The 18,617-nt window shown below is 37.0% G+C and overlaps 4 protein-coding genes across 5 annotated transcripts; 3 read left to right on the forward strand and 1 right to left on the reverse strand.

The window, feature by feature from the left end:
• Positions 1-237: 237 nt before the first annotated feature.
• On the forward strand, positions 238-2,336 carry LOC126610611 (WAT1-related protein At5g40240-like). The gene is made up of 7 exons (XM_050278710.1): positions 238-527; positions 618-680; positions 767-880; positions 958-1,201; positions 1,489-1,650; positions 1,729-1,880; positions 1,961-2,336. The coding sequence occupies exons 1-7, from the start codon at positions 340-342 to the stop codon at positions 2,121-2,123; spliced, it is 1,086 nt and encodes a 361-aa protein (XP_050134667.1). The 5' UTR covers positions 238-339; the 3' UTR covers positions 2,124-2,336.
• Positions 2,337-4,283: 1,947 nt separating this feature from the next.
• LOC126610609 (WAT1-related protein At5g40240-like) lies at positions 4,284-6,444 on the forward strand. Of its 2 annotated transcripts, none has more exons than XM_050278708.1 (7): positions 4,284-4,633; positions 4,730-4,786; positions 4,873-4,986; positions 5,054-5,297; positions 5,541-5,702; positions 5,781-5,932; positions 6,012-6,444. In XM_050278708.1, exons 1-7 carry the CDS (start codon positions 4,446-4,448, stop codon positions 6,238-6,240), a joined length of 1,146 nt encoding a protein of 381 aa, XP_050134665.1. In that variant the 5' UTR covers positions 4,284-4,445; the 3' UTR covers positions 6,241-6,444. The 2 variants fall into 2 exon arrangements, with proteins under 2 accessions (XP_050134665.1, XP_050134664.1); XM_050278707.1 differs by having other exon boundaries at positions 4,285-4,633; positions 4,724-4,786.
• Positions 6,445-10,638: 4,194 nt separating this feature from the next.
• On the forward strand, positions 10,639-15,110 carry LOC126610610 (WAT1-related protein At3g28050-like). Its single transcript, XM_050278709.1, has 7 exons — positions 10,639-11,029; positions 11,165-11,230; positions 11,455-11,568; positions 13,703-13,952; positions 14,075-14,233; positions 14,331-14,482; positions 14,630-15,110. Exons 1-7 carry the CDS (start codon positions 10,833-10,835, stop codon positions 14,784-14,786), a joined length of 1,095 nt encoding a protein of 364 aa, XP_050134666.1. The 5' UTR covers positions 10,639-10,832; the 3' UTR covers positions 14,787-15,110.
• An 89-nt stretch (positions 15,111-15,199) lies between these two features.
• Positions 15,200-18,457, reverse strand: LOC126610606 (protease Do-like 9). Its single transcript, XM_050278704.1, has 8 exons — positions 17,849-18,457; positions 17,257-17,456; positions 16,771-17,143; positions 16,394-16,626; positions 16,163-16,258; positions 16,007-16,057; positions 15,784-15,888; positions 15,200-15,671 (listed from the first exon to the last, which is right to left on the reverse strand). The coding sequence occupies exons 1-8, from the start codon at positions 18,297-18,299 to the stop codon at positions 15,486-15,488; spliced, it is 1,695 nt and encodes a 564-aa protein (XP_050134661.1). The 5' UTR covers positions 18,300-18,457; the 3' UTR covers positions 15,200-15,485.
• Positions 18,458-18,617: the final 160 nt, after the last annotated feature.

Here is an 18,617-nt window from a genome sequence, read left to right on the forward strand (position 1 = left end):
TTCTCATTCAATTTATTCTGAATGGAAACTTAACGGAATCAAGGTAAGATGACAAATTAATGATTTCAAAAAATTAGTATGACAAATCGCTTAAAATTTAATTCAAATAACAAATTAAAAAAGATGTACAAGTTTATATGACATTTCAAAATTTTTCCCAAGTAACACTTTTAGTTGCACATAAAATAATGAACTTGTATTGGATTATATTGTATTAAATATCTTCACTTTCTCCCAAAAAAAAATAAAAAAATCTTCAGCATACAGTTGTTGACTTTTCTTCACAAGAAGAAGAACAAGGAGCATTCGGTCTCTGTAACAGCAAAAACAGAGTAAGAGATGGTGTGGCAGCGTCGCATATGGGGCGCCGTGCCCTTCACTGCCATGGTAATCGTTGAGTGTGCAGAAGTTGGCGTGTCGACGATAAGCAAAGTAGCCATGTCGAAAGGGATGAGCCACTTTGTCTTCATTGTCTACTACAATGCTCTTGGTACCCTCTTGCTCCTCCCCTTCTTCATCTTCCGAAGGTGTGATTATCTTCCGATGTGACTGTGATGCTTCTGTTTATCAGTATCGAGATTGGTTTAGGTCAATAAATAATTTCATATTTCGTGCAGAAAGAAGCGAGCTCCTTTGACTTTCAGGCTCATCTGCCAATTCTTTCTCCTCGGCCTAATAGGGTAATTCTAGTTGCTTTCACTTGATCAAATTCTTACTGAAATAATTGACATAGACATAGAAATGAAGAATAAAACTGTAATTGCAGGAGCTCAGGGAAAATACTGTTTTTTGCCGGTGTCAAAAACAGTTCGGCTCTTCTTGCGTCAGCAATGGCGAATCTCACCCCAATCTTCACTTTCTTGCTTGCCCTAATTTTCAGGTAAGAGTATCTTTCCATAGATTGTGTATTTCTGGGACGGTTTATATGTATTTGGCTAATAAGGACTTCAACTTTAGGATGGAAAAGCTAGACTTGAGAAAAGCAACGAGTTATGCCAAATCCTTGGGCGCCATTATATCAGTGGGAGGGGCATTGATAGTGACCCTTTACGACGGCCCTGCCCTATTGAACTCTTCCTCGTCTTCCGGCTCGAGTCACTCGACTCATGGATCTTTCGTCTCACGGTCATCAACCTGGATCTTTGGAGGTCTGCTACTCGCAATCCAATGCCTCGTAGCTTCGGGATGGAACATCGCTCAGGTAATATAACTTCCGACAACTCACCTCATACTTTGGTGGCTTAGAAAATGGGAATGTTTTGGTTTACCGTCTTCCTTGTTACTCGAGCAAACTTTTCATGAAATGGGATTGTTTTTGTAATGTAATTTGGAAGTTTTCCTTGGCACTTATCTCTAATAATTTTGAGCTGAAAAAGCTTTGATAGCAAAACTTCAAATTGGTAAAATAGTTCTAAATCCATGTAATTTGAAAATTGAAGGTGCGTGCTGATTAATGGTATTGAAAATGGCGTGAAATTACACTTTCAGGCAGCCACTGTGAAGGATTACCCGGAAGAAATGACCATAGTCTTCTTCTACACCATGTTTCTTACAATTCAATGCACAGTTATCTCTCTAATTGTGGAGAGGAATAATATGAGTGCATGGAAACTGGAGCTTCCCATTGAGATAATCGCCGTTGTGTACGCGGTGAGAAGAACGAAAACCTTTTTATTTGTTAAACATAGTGTTTAATAAGGAGCTAATACGATGTCATTACGTTTATAGGCAATCTGTGTGAGTGTGTTTCGCATCAGTGTTCATGTCTGGTGCTTGCACAAGAAGGGGCCTGTTTATGTAGCCATGTTTAAGCCCTTAGGAATCGCCATTGCGGCACTCCTGGTGGTTGTTTTCCTTGGCGAAACCTTTTATCTCGGCAGGTACGCTCAGGCACACAAACAAATTTTTGCATTCAAATGTTATTTATCATGTTCATCGATGGATTCATTTTCTTGTGCAGTTTGATTGGTTCTATTGTGATCTCGGTGGGATTTTATACCGTGATATACGCAAAAATGAAGGAGAAAGCGATGGCGGATAATGAGGCAGTTCAACCATTAAAACCGTCTGATCAAATCCAAATGGCTCCTCTGTTGCCAAGCAGTATCAGTAACGAAGTATGAAGAGGCTAATGCCCGGAAATTGGAGTAGCCATAGTGAAAGTTACAATAATGTTTAATAGGTAATACCAATATTTTGTTGGCATGAATGTGAGGCATGTCAAGTTCGGACTTGTATTCTAACATTTATTCAAAATTGATTTACATGTTAGGTATATATTTAGGGTAGTAATTTTCGCATTCAAATTTAATGAGAGTTTCTAGTCATACTCAAAATTTTGTCTCTCGACATCCGAAGCCAATGGAACTTTTATTTCGAAATTGCCTTCATATGAAATATAGTAAAGAACAAGTATCGTTTCATAAAACAAAAACAAATCCAATGTTCTAAAGTCCTCGCTCGAGGGTGTTAAGGCCCACCCCAAATGTTAGGGTGCTGACCACTACAGTTCCTGATGAATTTGCAAATATCTGCCAAACACAATCACAAAATCTATTTCGAGCTTAAGACTCAACTAAAGATAAATTTAGGGGTGTGATATCCACACACCCCATTTTACTTCTCACACACCCTTCTAATTTTCAACCGTCGGATCGGATGAATTGAAGAAGATCAACGGATTAAAATTAATAAGGGTGTGTGAGAAGTAATTTGGGGTGTGTGGATAGCACACCCCTAAATTTACTTGTCAATTAGGTCTTCACATCAAGGAAAGTGCTATTCACACTTTTTTTTTATCTTCCACACATTTTGATTAATTTTTGTCATTTATCTTCTTCTATTTGTTCAATCCAACGACCAAAAATTAAGTGTGAATGAGAAATAAAAATGAATGTTTGAATAACTCTACAGAATCTTAATTCAACCAAGCTGGATATCAAGATTGACCCCAATTAGGTAGTTACATGTTGCCAACGATGTTGACTCAGAGGCCTTACTAGGTTTTAACAAGAAGCCAAAAAAAAGGGACCAGGATTGTCTGTCCTCCCATTTTCGGTGCCTTCCTGTGCCCTCCTGTTTTGTGTGGTCACGGTCCACGTTAACATTTTATATTATTTTTTTATAGAGATAATAAAACAAAAATAAATAGTAATATAAAATGTTGACGTGGCTTAACTGTGACCACACAAACAAGAGGGCATGGGAGGGCAGACAATCATTGTCCAAAAAAAAGTACTCTTCAAAGTTCAAAACAGCACGAAACTAGGCCACTTGTCCGACTTCGATTGTCGCATTGCAATTGAAAAATGGTGCATCTTACAACATACATTATTGGACCATTACCATATTATATAGTTTAGTTTTAAAATTGATATCCTACAATAATCATACAGTAGATGCCTTTCACGCTAGCCATCAAACCTCTCTTACGTTAGGAGTAGGCCTTATCTAATTAATAAGTCGTTTTATAACAATTTTTTTTTAATTTTGGGATTTCATGAAAATAAAAATTGAAAATCTGAAAGTGAAAACTTAAGGGCAAATTTTGAAAACTAAGAGAGAAAAAAATTTAGTTTTCATAAAAGTAGTTATCAAACAAGATTTATAAAGATGAAAACTAAAAACATAAGAGTTATAAACGGCCCATAAGTTAGTTAATGTACATTTAAGTTTGAATCTCCTTATCGTAGTTCTGATTATGAAAAATTTTAAATTCTTCATAAAAAAATTTACAAAAACAAAATACACCTTATTGTAAATGATTATAATACTAATTGCATCGAAATCTTTTAGATAAAATCTCACTCATAATGACATGCTATGTAGTTGAGTTGTAAAAAATATTGACGTTAATAAGTAATAGGGCAATCACCTGCTTCTCTAAAACTTAACAACATACATGTAGCATCTTTAGTGGTACTCTGAAAATTGTCCCTACCACCGTAAGTTAAGGACTTGGTGGCTTCTAATGGAGCGGAGCTCTAGTCTCTATAGTAGAGATACTGCTCGAAGGTTGTATAAAAATTCACACAATGAGAACCACATAGGAACTGAAAGAGTGGCTCCAATGTTGATTTTGAGTGGGAAACAAACCACCCCTCACATGAACGCTACACAACAATTTCTCTCACTCTCCCTTCAGGTTGAGGATTACTTAATTAGAGCACTTCCAAAAAAATTCTCAGGTGATAACTTTTGTGGGCATATGAAATAATGAACTTGTATTGGATTGTAGTGTATTTAATATCTTCAGTATACAGATGTTTCACCCACTACTACAAAACTAGCTTAATGTGTCGGAGAGTGGTGGCGGCGTTATACGATTACTATCGGTGTAATACATCTATCAATCTAAACAAATGCTGTTGTCCCTGCAACTTTTTCTTCACAAGAAGAAGAACAAGGAGCATTCGATCTCTGTAACGGCGAAAAGAGAGTAAGAGATGGTGTGGCAAAGTCGCATATGGGGCGCCGTGCCCTTCACTGCCATGGTAATCGTTGAGTGTGCAGAAGTTGGCGTGTCGACGTTGAGCAAAGTAGCCATGTCAAAAGGGATGAGCAAATTTGTCTTCATTGTCTACTACAATGCTCTTGGTACCCTCTTGCTCCTCCCCTTCTTCATCTTCCAAAGGTGTGATTATCTTCCGATGTGACAGTGACCGCTTCTTTCGAAAGTATCGAGATTGGTTTAGGTCAATAATTAATTTCATATTTCATGCAGAAACAGGCGAGCTCCTTTGACTTTCAGGCTCATCTGCCAATTCTTTCTCCTCGGCCTAATAGGGTAATTCTAGTTGCTTTCACTAGATCAAATACTTGTTGAAATAATTGATATAGACATATAAATGATGAAGAAAACTGTAATTGCAGGAGCGCAGGGAAAATACTGTTTTTTGCTGGTGTCAAAAACAGTTCGGCTCTTCTTGCGTCAGCAATGGCAAATCTCACCCCAATTTTCACTTTCTTGCTAGCCTTAATTTTCAGGTAGGAATAACTTTTCATAAATTTTGTATTTCTTTGACGGTTTATATGTAACTTTTCATAAATTTAGGATGGAAAAGCTAGACTTGAGAAAAGCAACGAGTTATGCCAAATCCTTGGGCGCCATTATATCAGTGGGAGGGGCATTGGTAGTGACCCTTTACAACGGACCTGCCCTATTGAACTCTTCCTCGTCTTCCGGCTCGAGTCACTCGACTCATAGATCTTTCGTCTCACAGTCATCAACCTGGATCTTTGGAGGTCTGCTACTCGCAATCCAATGCCTCGTAGCTTCGGGATGGAACATCGCTCAGGTAATATATCTTCCCACAACTCACCTCATACTTTGGTGGCTTAGAAAATGGGAATGAAATGGGATGGTTTTTGTAATGTAATTTGGAGGCTTTCCCTAGCACTTATCTCTAATAATTTTGTGCTGAAAAAGCATGGATAGCAAAACTTCAAACTGGTAAAATAGCTCTAAATCCATGTAATTTGAAAATTTAAGGTGTGTGCTGATTAATGGTATCGAAAATGGCGTGAAATTACACTTTCAGGCAGCCACCGTGAAGGATTACCCGGAAGAAATGACCATAGTCTTCTTCTACACCATGTTTCTTACAATTCAATGCACAGTTATCTCTCTAATTGTGGAAAGGAATAATCTGAATGCATGGAAACTGGAGCTTCCCATTGAGATAATCACCATTGTGTACGCGGTGAGAAGAACGAGAATCTTTTTATTTGTTACACATAGTGTTTAACAAGGAACTAATATGATGTCGTTACGTTTATAGGCAATCTGTGTGAGTGTGTTTCGCATCAGTGTTCATGTCTGGTGCTTGCACAAGAAGGGGCCTGTTTATGTAGCCATGTTTTCACCCTTAGGAATCGCCATTGCGGCAGTCCTGGTGGTTGTTTTCCTTGGCGACACCTTTTATCTCGGCAGGTATGCTCAGGCACACAAACAAATTTTTGCATTCAAATGCTCTTTATCATGTTTATCAATGGATTTATTTCTTGTGCAGCTTGATTGGATCCATTGTGATCTCGGTGGGATTTTATACCGTGATATACGCAAAAATGAAGGAGAAAGCGATGGCGGATGATGAGGGAGTTCAACTATCAAAACCGGCGGATGATGAGGGAGCTCAACTATCAAAACCGGCGGATGATGTGGGAGTTCAACTATCAAAACCGTCTTCCCAAATCCAAATGACTCCTCAGTTGCCAAGCAGTATCAGCAATGAAGTATGAAGAGGCTAATGCCCGGAAATTGCAGTGGCCAAAGTGAAAGTTACAAGAATGTGTAATAGGTAATGCCAAGATTTTGTTGGCATGAATGTGATGTCAAGTTCGGACTTGTATTCTAACATTTATCAAAATTAATTTACATGTTGCCACTTAATACTATGATTTAGTGGTATTCCTCTTCACTTGTAAGTGAGAGGTCTTAAGTTTGATTCTTGTCCAAACCAAATTTGAACCACGTTATTGCTAGCCCATTGTGAGGCTAAGTCCACATTTTCCCCTTAGTGTAAATAATATTGTTTGTTCTAAAAAAACAAAATTAATTTACATGTTATGTACATATCTAGGCTAGTGACTTTCACACCCAAATTTAGTGAGAGTTTTTAGTTGTATTCAAATTTTGTCTCTCGACATCCAAAACCAATGGGACTTTTATTTTCAAATTGCCTTCATATGAAAATGTAATAAAGAACAACTATTGTTTCATAAAACAAAAACAAAACAAAACCAGTGTTTTGAAAGTTCCTGTCTGAAGTTGTTTAGGCTGAGCCTAGACGTTAGGTGGCTGACCACCTCCACGATTGATTATTAGGCATTTAAAAATAGGAAAGGGTGCGTAGACTTGCTCAAACGTCCGCCTAAGCACCCATCTAGGTAGTGACTCTCACTTAGCTAAAAAATACACAATTTTCATTTTGCATTTTATTTTTTTAATATATTGTAAGAGACTTGTTAATACTTGGACGAACACTCATTGTATATTTGTTCCTCATATTTTCAATATGTTCATTAAGTATGAGACTCAATAAATGATAAAACAACTTCCAACAGACTTATTCAAAAGTTGACAATTACATTTTTCACGAAAACTCTGAATCATTATTCACAGTTCCTAATCAATTTTGCAAATATCTTCCAAACACAAACATAAAATTCATTTCGAGCTTAAATAATTTTAAGACTTAACAAAAGATAAACTTACTTGTCAATTAGGTCTAAACATAAGAAAATGTGTTATTCACACTCTTTTTTATCCCTCACACACCTTTATTAATTTTTTGTCATTGATCTTCTACTCGTTCATTTCGACGGTTGAAAATTAAAAGTGTGTGAGAAATATAAATAAGTGTGTGAATGGTACAACCGAACTTCAATTCAACCAGCCTAGATATTAAGATTGACCCCAGTTAGGCAGTTGCACGTTGCCAAAGATGTTGACTCATAAGCCTTCTTAAGCTTTACTTTAACAAGCCAAAAAATTCAAGTATCTTAGAAGTTCAAAACAGCACGAAACTAAGCCAATTGTCCCACTTCGATTATCGCATGCAATTGAAAAATGGTGCATCTTACAACGTACATTATTGGACCATTACCATATTATATAATTTAGTTTTAAAATTGATATCCTACAATAATCATACAATAGATGTCTTTCACACTAATCATCAAAACCTTTCTTACATTAGGTGTAGGTCTTATTTAACTAAGGAGTCGTTTGATAAACATTTTGTTTTCAATTTTCGGATTCCAAAAAATTAAAAGTTGAAAACCTGAAAATGAAAACTCAAGGATGAATTTTGCTCAAAAAAATAATTTTCGGTTTCCATGAAAGTAGTTACCAAACAAGATTTCATAAAGATGAAACTAAAAACAAAATAGTTATAAACGGCCCCTAAGTTATTGTAAATGATTATATTACTAATGGCATCGAGATCTTTTTGATAAAATCTCACACATAATGACATGTTGTGTAGTTAAGTTGCGAAAAATATTGATATTTAGTAGTGATGGGGCAATCACCTGCTTCTCTAAAACTTAACAACATATAGCATCTTCAGTGGTGCTCTGAAAATTGTCCCTACCACCATATGTAAGTTTAAGGACTTGGTAGCTTCTAATGGAGCGGAGCTCTAGTTTCTATTGTAGAGAGATTGCTCAGAGTCAGAGGTTGTATAAAAATTCTCACAAATGAGAACTACATAGGAACTGAAAGAGTGTGTCCAATGTTGATTTTGTGTGGGCCCTCCACATGAATGCTACACAACAACTTCTCTCATTCTCTCTTCACATGTGGGTTGAGAATTACTTAGAGCACTTCTACCCCTCTCAAATCCCCTAGGGAATAGTGGATTAAATCCCCTCCCTCCCCCCAAAACTCCTCCACCCCATTCCAATCTACTGGGATACAGGGGAGCCTAGTTGCTTACCTAGGCTGAATTGACTAGCCTAGCCCTTAGGCTATGTGATGGAAGGTTGACGTATTAATTTTTAAAAAATCATAAAAAATAATTAAAAATACAAAAAATATTTCTATAAATACTTAATCATGTTCTTCCATCTTACATCACATTTCAATATTTTCAAATACATTCAACCAATCTTTTATTATCATCCGAAATTAAAAATAAAACTATCTTTTATTATTTTATAAAAAAAATATAATAATATTTTAATACGAATTGTTTGGGCTATTCAGTTTAAGGATGGAGATCTACTTGAGCAGTTACTGTTCACTAAAGACAGTTACTATTCATTGGGGGGGGTTTAAATTGCCTATTGCCCAAGGGTTTTTTAGAGGTGAAATTGCTCTTCATTACTTGCTAGCATTTGCTGAGCAGCGGGCCCCACACTGCACCTTGACAATTTTTTTAATCTTTGTGTAACCAATGGTAGAGATATCTTCTTGGTTTTTTTTTCTTCTTGTTTTTGTCAAAGGCCACAGTACTCTAACGAAATTAACAATGATGTTTTAATATTTTGGTCCTACATTTAAGGATTATACTATAAACACCTCTTATTAGAGACAATATTCTAATATTGACCCAAATATTCCCTATAAGCCCCTCAAAGAGTCCTCAAGAGTGACGGTGGTGGAGAACCTAAAATAAGGTCTTCCATTGGAGATATCTAATTAAAATGCATTTTATTTATATATAAAATCAAGTGGGCCCAGAATTATAATTAATAAAATAATCAATAAGTGAATAAAAGTAAAGAAATATGTTGGCCCAACATTAAAATAAAACTAAGAAAATTTGACGTTCCCTTCTAATTTGGCAACAAAGTCGAGAATGTCAATCTATATAGGATTTTGGCATCTCTTTTGGAACTAGAAAATCACTTCTTTTTTTTGTCAAAACAATTGACTGAGGCATAATTTTTGACATTTCCTTTTAAGATGCTCTAACATAGCATTATCATCTTGTTTTACCTTTCTTAGAATATGTGGCATTCAATAATATTTAAGGAGACTTCAAATATGGTCCTTAGCTACTAATATTCTTTAACTAAAAGCTTTTTAGTTTTTGATTTTTCATTAAGGTGCTTTAACTTTGTACATCTCCATATTTGGTCGTACTCAGTGCACAAGGCTCCCGCTTTACGCAGGGTCTGGGAGAGGTGAATGTCGGCTAGCCTTACCCCCATTTATGAAGAGGCTGCTCCCAAACACCTCCATATTTGGTAATTAATGTATTTCTATGTCAACAATTAAGCTTGAGGTATTTATATTCCACATGTAATGAGCTATAATAAACGAATCAATTTTTTTTTCCAAACTTTTGATTGATTAAATGAACAAAAAAGCAATGCAACAATATAATTTTAAAATAATATTCAGCATGCATATTGATAAAATGTCAAAGAAATGTGTGTATATATCAGGGGCAGATTTGTGTCACCACCTTTTTTACATACTTTTGACCACGTTATTCTAGAGCTCATTCTATAATATATTTTAACAATCTGAATCGTATATTTTATAAACATGGGTACATTCTATTACAATATATATGTGTGTGTGTGTAACTAATATGATACATAGTACAAATATAGAATATTACACCCACTTATAAACATCGGTACATAATATGAATAGAAAAATGGGTGGTGTTATTTACAAACTTCTTTTAACCATTCACACATCTTTGTTAATTTTTATCCATTGTTTTTTTTCTTCAATTCATATAATCTGACAATCGAAAATTAAAAAGAACGTGTGAGAGATAAAAATGAATTTGTGAATAGCATCATCACAAAAGAATATTGTGCCCACTTATCTATGGGTAGATTAAAAAAAATAGTTATATAAAAAAAGATTTAATTTAGGATGATAATTAATTGCCAGAAATAGAGGAGTTAAACTCTAAATTAAATTCGTGTTTATAGTAAAATAATACAAAAAGCTTATGTGAAAACAAATAAAAAAACTTATCAAAAGTTTAAAACACACAAGAAAACTTATCAAAAATTTAAAACACACAAGATTTCGTCAAGAAAATGTCAAAGAAAGTGTACATTTTCTTTGACATTTCCTTGATGAAATCTTGTGTATTTTAAACTTTTGATAAGTATTAGAACCTAACTTTTCCATATTTTTATACATCCATTATTTTTTATACATCCATTATTTGCACATCATGTGACCAAAGAAAACACCTTAATGTGCCAATCATCTTCCATATTTCAACCATAAGGAGGAGGATGCTGCTTTGTGATCTCAGACCACACCCATTACTCATTTGACTTTACCATCGCATCCCCTCTGTTTCCTTCTGAGTTTTAGAGAGAGAGAGAGAGAGAGAGAGAGAGGAGCATCCATGGCAGCAGCAGGGAGGTCTTGTTACAGAGATGTGCTGCCGTTCATGGCGATGGTAACAATGGAGTGCATGAACGTCGGCCTAAACACTCTCTTCAAAGCTGCCACTCTAAATGGAATGAGCTACCATGTCTTTGTTGTCTACTCTTACTCAGTTGCTGCCTTTGTTCTCATCCCAGCTCCCTTCATCTCCCGCAGGTTCGAATCTTCTTCCTCATCCTATAAATTATAGCAGTTTAGAATACCGTCTTACTATAAACAATATAATTGGTCAAAATTAACAAACTCTTCATCATTTCATCTAACATGCATCTATAATTTCTTAATCTGCAGATCAAGGGTGCTTCCTCCGCTCAACTTCTCCATCATGTCTAAAATTCTTATTCTTGGACTCATAGGGTACAATCATATCAACGCATAAATTTTGCGAAGCGATTTCAGCATTTTTTTTTCTCACATGGCACACCTTTATTTATTACTGCCACTGACGTTCCGGATTGAATAAATCAAACAAATGGATATATACAAGCATGTGTAGAATGAGAAAAATGAGCGCCCCGCTAAAATTTCGAGTACTAATTATTTAACTATTTAATACTAATTAGTGTTCTTGGGATGAGCAGGAGTTCATCACAGATCATGGGGTACACAGGAATCAACTACAGCTCTCCAACACTTGCTTCAGCCATCAGCAACCTTGTGCCAGCTTTCACTTTCATCCTTGCCATCATTTTTAGGTACCTCCTCTTTCTCCCCACACACAGTTACCATAACACCCTCCGTTGACAAATTTATAGGCTTATTTATTTGTATGCCCTTTGAATATGTCGAACTTTCCACTTGCTCCTTAGACTGTCGATTGTGTGACTTTGCTTCATGTGCTTTAGTTTCGTGTTCCATAATACCTAATTTTTACTATTGGTTAAGAAAATCGTTAACTAGGTTGATGTGCAATTGAAGTTTTGCTTGGAACTCGGTATTTTCTTCGTTTTGGCTTCAGTTCCTTAATAAGCAAGATAACACGTTTCCTGACTAACTTGACGGAACGGGACAGGGAATGAAGGTAGAGGAGACAAAGTTACACGATCACAAGATTTTTGTTGGGTGGGGGGAATGAAATATTCTTTATAGCACGAGAAATTTTTAGTTATGATGAGAATACGAATGGTACACTACGTGTTTCTATGTAAGTGGTGGAAAATTTTAATTTTTAAGTTATTAACCTTTTAACATACATATTCCACCATTTATATGAAGACACATATTATATCATCTTATTTGACGATCACACTAAAAAGTCTCTCTTAAAGCACGGGCATATAAACAAAAGAGTATACTGCCGATTTGCCCCCTGAACTATCACCCAACTTTCGATTTCCCCCCTGAACTTTTTAATTGGAAAATTAAGGACTTAAACTAATTTTTTTGGCCGATTTGCCCCCTGCTGTCAATTTTTCATTCATTCCATCCAAATTTTTGTTAAATGGAAGCATATGCACAACATGTGTGGGTAGTTCGGTCGCTTCATTCTTTAAAATAATTGAAAAGCTTAGATTTCTAAAATATAAACCTATGCAAATATGTGTGATTCTATAGCTTTTGTATCTAAAGGTCTAGTGAAATGACACTTTTGTCCACAAATGAGAGTTACGTGGTTTGCACATGATAAGAGTTAACGTTAATTTGGATGAAATCTATGAAAAACTAACTGTAGGGGGGAAATTGGCCAAAAAAAATTAGTTTAAGTCCTTAATTTTCCAATTAAAAAGTTCAGGGGGGAAATTGAAAATTGGGTGATAGTTCAGGGGGCAAATCGACAGTTTACTCATAAACAAAAAACCAAAATCTAACGGCCTTAGTTTGTGCCGTTGCATTCTATAAAAAGTTGAAGAGACCAGAAAAAGGTGCTTTTCAAATTAAGATAACAGAGGAACGTGGGTCCACCACACTTGCCCTCTTCACTTGTACTCTTTCCCGACGATTTTCTCCGGATCCACGTTGTGGAAATTCTTAAAAACCCCATATTTTAATATTTATTATACACCGTACGATCAATTTTCTTCAGTGTTATTTATGTTTAATTTTAAATAAAATAATAATAATTTATGATTGCTTGATGCACAATAAATGATTAAAATGTGAAGATCACTATGATCTTTGCAATTTGAATCCCAATGAGATCCAAATCCCTCTTTCCCCACTTTGTTTTCTTGCTCCAAGTGGGCAGACTCAACATAGAGAAATAATTGTTAATTGGAACTTGGACTTCTAGTTTGTTGTGGGTAAAAGAGGAAAATTATGGGTACGAGATATTTTTTTAGTATGCCGAAAACACTATTCGGTATAGAATTTACTAAATATTATAATATAAAGGGTTGAATATTTGAAATTTTTTTTTCAACTAATTGTATTATGACACTTGGTGTACTAGACTATGTTTCCCCGCACACTGAAAAATTTCTCCTTTGGGTACATATGACGGTCACTTGTCATTTGTTATTGGAGAAAAACTTACATGCATTGCTCGGAACTTGACAAATAATATAATGTCATGCGTAAGTCAATGCTTAACATTGTAATATTACCAAAAGGCACCACGATGCTAGAGTCCTCTTTGCATATATCAATGTATACATTGCATTTTAAGCAGCTCAGTTTCGCTTGTTAAAATCCCTAAGAATATTTATCACGCATACAACCATTAAATTCAACAACGCATGCAATGCATTGATCTACTATAGAATTCTTGTAAATTTTACCATGTGTATGATTAACAACTAACTTCTACTTCTCTCTCTCTCTCTCTCTCTCTCTCTCTCTCCCCCCACCCCCCCCCCCCTCCCCCCCTCCCCCCCTTTTACCCACCAAAAGGCTGGAAAGTACAGCATTGAGAAGCCGAAGCAGTCAAGCAAAAATCTTGGGTACAATAGTTTCACTTGCAGGTGCATTTGTGGTGACTCTCTACAAGGGCCCTCCTATTGTGTTTGCTAATCGATCACAATCTATTTCACTTTACCAACCTCTCCTAAACTCACCACCAGCAACAAATTCAAATTGGATAATTGGTGGCCTTCTGCTAACAGCTGAGTACATATTGGTACCACTTTGGTACATTGTTCAGGTAATTAAGTTAAACCAAAACTAAAAATTTGGAATTCTTCTATTTCCGACCCTAAACCCTAAACCTTAAACCATGAATCCTTCTTGTTCCGCCTTAATTCTAAAGTAGTAATACTTTTGCAGGCACAAATCATGAAAGAGTACCCGAATGAGTTAACCGTCATCTTCTTCTACAATGTCTGTGTGGTCGCCGTATCTGCATTTGTTGCTTTGATTACAGAACCAAATTCCAGCGCTTGGAAGTTGAGACCTAATATTGCATTGCTTTCCATACTCTGCTCAGTAAGTAACTAATTGTAATGTAAAAAAAAAAAAAAAAAAACAGTGCCTATATAGTGTGACTTACATCTTAATCGTATCAATTTTTCTGTATATCTAGGGGCTATTTGGGTCGTTTTTGAACAATGCTGTTCACACATGGGTGCTGCGCTTGAAGGGACCTGTCTATGTGACAATGTTCAAGCCTTTGTCCATGGCCATTGCCGTGGTCATGGGCGTTGTGTTCCTTCATGACACTCTTCATCTCGGAAGGTTCGTTAGCATAACTAATCTCTTTTTTTTTCTTTCAACGAGTTGTTACTAACACTCTAAAATAGTTATCTTGCACTCCTCTCTCCTTTATCTTTTTCCACTAGCGAGAGTGCAGCGTAAAATGTCTCCATTTTTTCCTTTTTTCAGCCTAGTTGGAGCAACAATTATATCTTTTGGGTTTTATACTGTACTGTGGGGAAAAACAAAGGAAGAGGTCGGTGAAGAACCTGTAGCTACTAGCCTGGAATCCCCATCTACCACCCACAAGGCCCCTTTATTGCAAAACTATAAAAACGAAAAGTAAATCAAAGATTTGCAGATGTACATATGTATGAAAGTAAAAAACAAGACGTCCAGTCAATCATCGAACGTCTATTTGCCTACTAGAAATCTTCCATATGATTGTTTGTGGCTGGAGAATTAGCATACGTTGCAGATGCAATGAGGGAAAGCCCACCTTATCGAACACTGCTTGGCTCCTTATAAGTAAGAAGCATGATGCAACATTAGTGATGGGGAATGAGACCCTTAAGTAAAATAATCGACATGTGTTTATGGATGGAACTCAACGGCGATTTTCATTCTTGGAAGTCGCCTCATCTCGATGGATTGGACGTAACAACTAGCTCGAAGTCAAACTCTACAAGGTCATCCTAGACTTGAGACTTGAGGAAGAGCTTTGGAAGGATAACATGATTTGAGGGAGGATACTTTAACTTGTATAAAGCTTTCTAATGTAATCTTTATTTCATAAGATTAAGAATTTTTTTACAATCCAAAATATGCTATTGTAAAAGTGACATTGTTTCCTTTTACCCTTAGTATCACATATTTTCCGACTAAAAGTGAAAGTAAAGAACTCATCCCGTAATCTCACTTCTCGGAAATTTGGTCGGGATAAGTTTTATACATGGTTCCTAGAAGAGGATCCTAAAAATCATCTGTGTAAAAAGCTAAAGGAAAAGTGATCTTCTGTGTGTGCTCCTAACTTTTGAATCGAGTCTTAAGGCAAGTAGACAGCCTCTACTTTCTCTAAGATCGTATCTCTAAGGTCATCGGCCGTAGAATGTACTTCCTCTAAAGTATTCTCTTTAGTCTTAAGATCATCGGACATGGACGATGATATGCAATGTGTCGTGAGGATATCCAGCGTTGCTGCCTTGGCAGTTTTTGTTTGCAGAACAACCATCTGCGTGTGAAGTATGCAATTCACAATTCAGCCAACCACAGAAAAATGCATAGCATGCATGCATATATCCATGTATTTGTGTGTACATGAGACAAAGAAACATAAAAAGAACCTGATTGTATTCAAGGCCGAACTTAAGGTACTCATCATCACAATTCTCAATCATGCTGGCCAAGTTCTTCAGATTCTTCACAGGCATACCGTTGAAAGTAAGAACCTGCACATAAAGCAAAATAATTTACACAAGTCTATCAGATGTTATTTCGCCGATTCCTTAGACCATCATTTGCGGCATCAGATAAAGAAAGGAAAAACGGAAAAGCCTAGTCGCTGACCTGATTGTTAACGATGTCCTCATATCCAATATTAATGTCAGCAACAAGTACCTAGCACAATTTTGAACAATGTCAACAATAAAAGTTAAAACCAGGGTAACAAGAAACTATACTAATATCCAAAAGCATGAGAAAGATAGAATGCGAGATATAAACCTGAGAAACAACAATGAGCTGTTCGTCAATAGACTGTGCCATTGCATGTAAATGCTTGTCTAACAGTTTGATTGGAACGTCAAATATATTTCCAAACTGGAAATAAGAAATAACCAAAGGTTAAGATCTAGCAACATAGTATTTATCTAATATGTTTGTTTTACAATTAAACCTAGATACATTTGGCAGAAATTATTAAAGGCATAGTTAAAGTTGAAAGCAAGGGCACACCTCAGAACGCAGATATGGAACAGATACAGCTGTGAAAACGAATCCAGCAATGATATAAAAGGAAGGAGGTTTTCCCTCGATGTGTGATGGGATGAGTTCCTTGTGTTTTGCAAGTTTAATGTTGAACTCAAGTGTCTCAAAGTTCCGAAGAACTTTTATTAGAGCATTGTCACGTATGTATTTTTGAGTGACAAGGTAACTGAAACCTATGCGCTCTCCATTCCTGAATGGAACTAAAAAAAATTACAAAAATTAGTGTTACTGCTGAATATCAAGAAGCTCATGGAACACTTCATTACCAACACATGCAGGAACACAAAAGCGACTTGAAAAGAGAACAGCAGTCTTTGAAAATCACAGAGAGAGAGAGAGTTTACCTGTGCCATCACTAGCAATGTTAACCCCATCAAAACTAAGAATAACATCAGATGGCTTTAGCAGTTGAGATTCTGGAGCTGTAGGTTCCAGCCTTCTAATACGGATACCCTTTTGATCAGGTCTCATCCCCATTGACATGCGAAGATCAGGATTCTCCATCTTTTGCCACTCAATTCCGAGAATTGGGAACCCTGTATATGCCCCATTTTTCTCATAATCTCGAATGAAATGCATAATAACTGGTACTGGTATAACATAGCCTATATTTTCCGCATCTTCATGTTTGAGGCACTGAAATGCAATTCCCACGCATTCTCCCTTATCATTAAAGGCAGGGCCACCAGAGTTTCCAGAGTTGATTGCAGCATCTATCTGCAAAAACGCACCACAAGTGCCCCGAAAACACGCGTCAAGACTCTGAAATCAGGTGTACATAATTTCATTTTCAATTTTTCATGGTAAGAAACTATATAAAATGTATCCACCTGCATTCCCAGAAGCTCGGTGAAGCCATGAACATAAGGCAGGATCTCCATCCTCGACACAACTCCGCTCGTCACGGAGATTGTGTCACCCCCAATCGGGTACCCAACCACTGTCACGGCATCTTGCAGTGCAGGCAACTCTCCAAACTCCACAGGTGAAATCCCTTCCCAGAACTCATCATCACTCACCGTAAGCATCGCTGAAAGTTTAGCATCAAACTTTAAAATGAAAACTAATGAAAAGGCTTGAAAACTTTGAGTTTTAACGATTAGCACAAAATAAAGGGTAAAATGAATAGTATCATATTTGATTTTTTAGTGTAACAATATGATTTTTCATTAAAATAAACAGTACCGAGGCTTTTCCTTAAAACTCCCAACTTTAAATCGCAACACAAAAGTATAAAAAGTAACAAACTTTAAATTGCACCAGACTCAAAGAATTACTATGCAAATGTAAAATTGTTGCACACAAAACATCATCGCCAAGTAAATCAAACCCGAAATCGACAAAAAGATGCAAACTTTAAACTGCATTCACCTCAAGAATTACTATGCAATTGCAAAAGGCAAATGTAAAATTGTTGCATACCGATATCGCATTCCGCTCCAACGGCCAACACAGTGGCCAAATACTTGGTGTCGGAGCCCCGTTTCTTGAGCTTGACCTGGGTATGATGATCCACCGAATGCGCATTGGTCAAAATCATCCTGCCCCCAATCACAAACCCACTACTGCTGGAGCTGTACTGCTTCTTCCTCTGCCACGGCAGCGAGAAGTTCGGCGCAGTGTGGACGCAGAACACCTTCACCACCGCGTCCATTGACGGGACAACTCTCCCCACCCTCTGCCACCTCGGCACTGACATCGGCGGCTCCGAAACGACAGACAACAAATCGTTCCCACAACCGCCGTTTTGGTCGGCCAGTCCGGAAGCCGATATATTGATGAGCTCGGGGCTGAGGGGATGGGTTACGGGCGGGAGGGAAAGGGCGTCGTTGACGGTGGTGGAACAGGCCGGACTGATGTGTTGGATATACATAGTGGTGGCAGAAATGGTGGGTTTTGTGGTTTGGGATTTTTAGTTTTGAATATATAATGGATAAGGCGTGGAAAGGGGGTGGTTACGGGGCGGTGGGTCGTCATAAAAAATGGGTTTTCTTCGGGCCGACCGGAGACACCTGGGGGAGTCAATGGATTGGTGGCCTTCGTCGAAGCTGCGCGGTAAGTAAACAGAGTAGACGACAGTCATAAGCGGACAAGAAAACGAAGGATGAGGGACAACTCCTCTGTTCACTTGGTGGAAAGTGTTCTTATGACGTGTTGTGAGTGGGGCCTAAACCTTACCACACGCTTACGG

This window comes from Malus sylvestris, chromosome 17 (genome assembly GCF_916048215.2).
Source record: "Malus sylvestris chromosome 17, drMalSylv7.2, whole genome shotgun sequence".
Taxonomy (NCBI): Eukaryota; Viridiplantae; Streptophyta; class Magnoliopsida; order Rosales; family Rosaceae; genus Malus; species Malus sylvestris.

Bases quoted from the DNA above. Each gene is read 5' to 3' on its own strand.
- LOC126610609 (XM_050278707.1), top strand. From the start codon at position 4,446: ATGGTGTGGCAAAGTCGCATATGGGGCGCCGTGCCCTTCACTGCCATG. The intron at 4,987-5,053 runs GTAGGAATAACT...TCATAAATTTAG, and splicing joins TTGCTAGCCTTAATTTTCAG to GATGGAAAAGCTAGACTTGA. The intron at 5,933-6,011 runs GTATGCTCAGGC...TTTCTTGTGCAG, and splicing joins GACACCTTTTATCTCGGCAG to CTTGATTGGATCCATTGTGA.
- LOC126610606 (XM_050278704.1), bottom strand. From the start codon at position 18,299: ATGTATATCCAACACATCAGTCCGGCCTGTTCCACCACCGTCAACGAC. The intron at 17,144-17,256 runs GTGGATACATTT...GCGTTTTTGCAG, and splicing joins CCGAGCTTCTGGGAATGCAG to ATAGATGCTGCAATCAACTC. The intron at 16,058-16,162 runs GTTTATATCTCG...AAATTGTGCTAG, and splicing joins AGCTCATTGTTGTTTCTCAG to GTACTTGTTGCTGACATTAA.
- LOC126610611 (XM_050278710.1), top strand. From the start codon at position 340: ATGGTGTGGCAGCGTCGCATATGGGGCGCCGTGCCCTTCACTGCCATG. The intron at 881-957 runs GTAAGAGTATCT...CTTCAACTTTAG, and splicing joins TTGCTTGCCCTAATTTTCAG to GATGGAAAAGCTAGACTTGA. The intron at 1,651-1,728 runs GTGAGAAGAACG...TTACGTTTATAG, and splicing joins TAATCGCCGTTGTGTACGCG to GCAATCTGTGTGAGTGTGTT.
- LOC126610610 (XM_050278709.1), top strand. From the start codon at position 10,833: ATGGCAGCAGCAGGGAGGTCTTGTTACAGAGATGTGCTGCCGTTCATG. The intron at 13,953-14,074 runs GTAATTAAGTTA...ATACTTTTGCAG, and splicing joins CACTTTGGTACATTGTTCAG to GCACAAATCATGAAAGAGTA. The intron at 14,483-14,629 runs GTTCGTTAGCAT...TCCTTTTTTCAG, and splicing joins GACACTCTTCATCTCGGAAG to CCTAGTTGGAGCAACAATTA.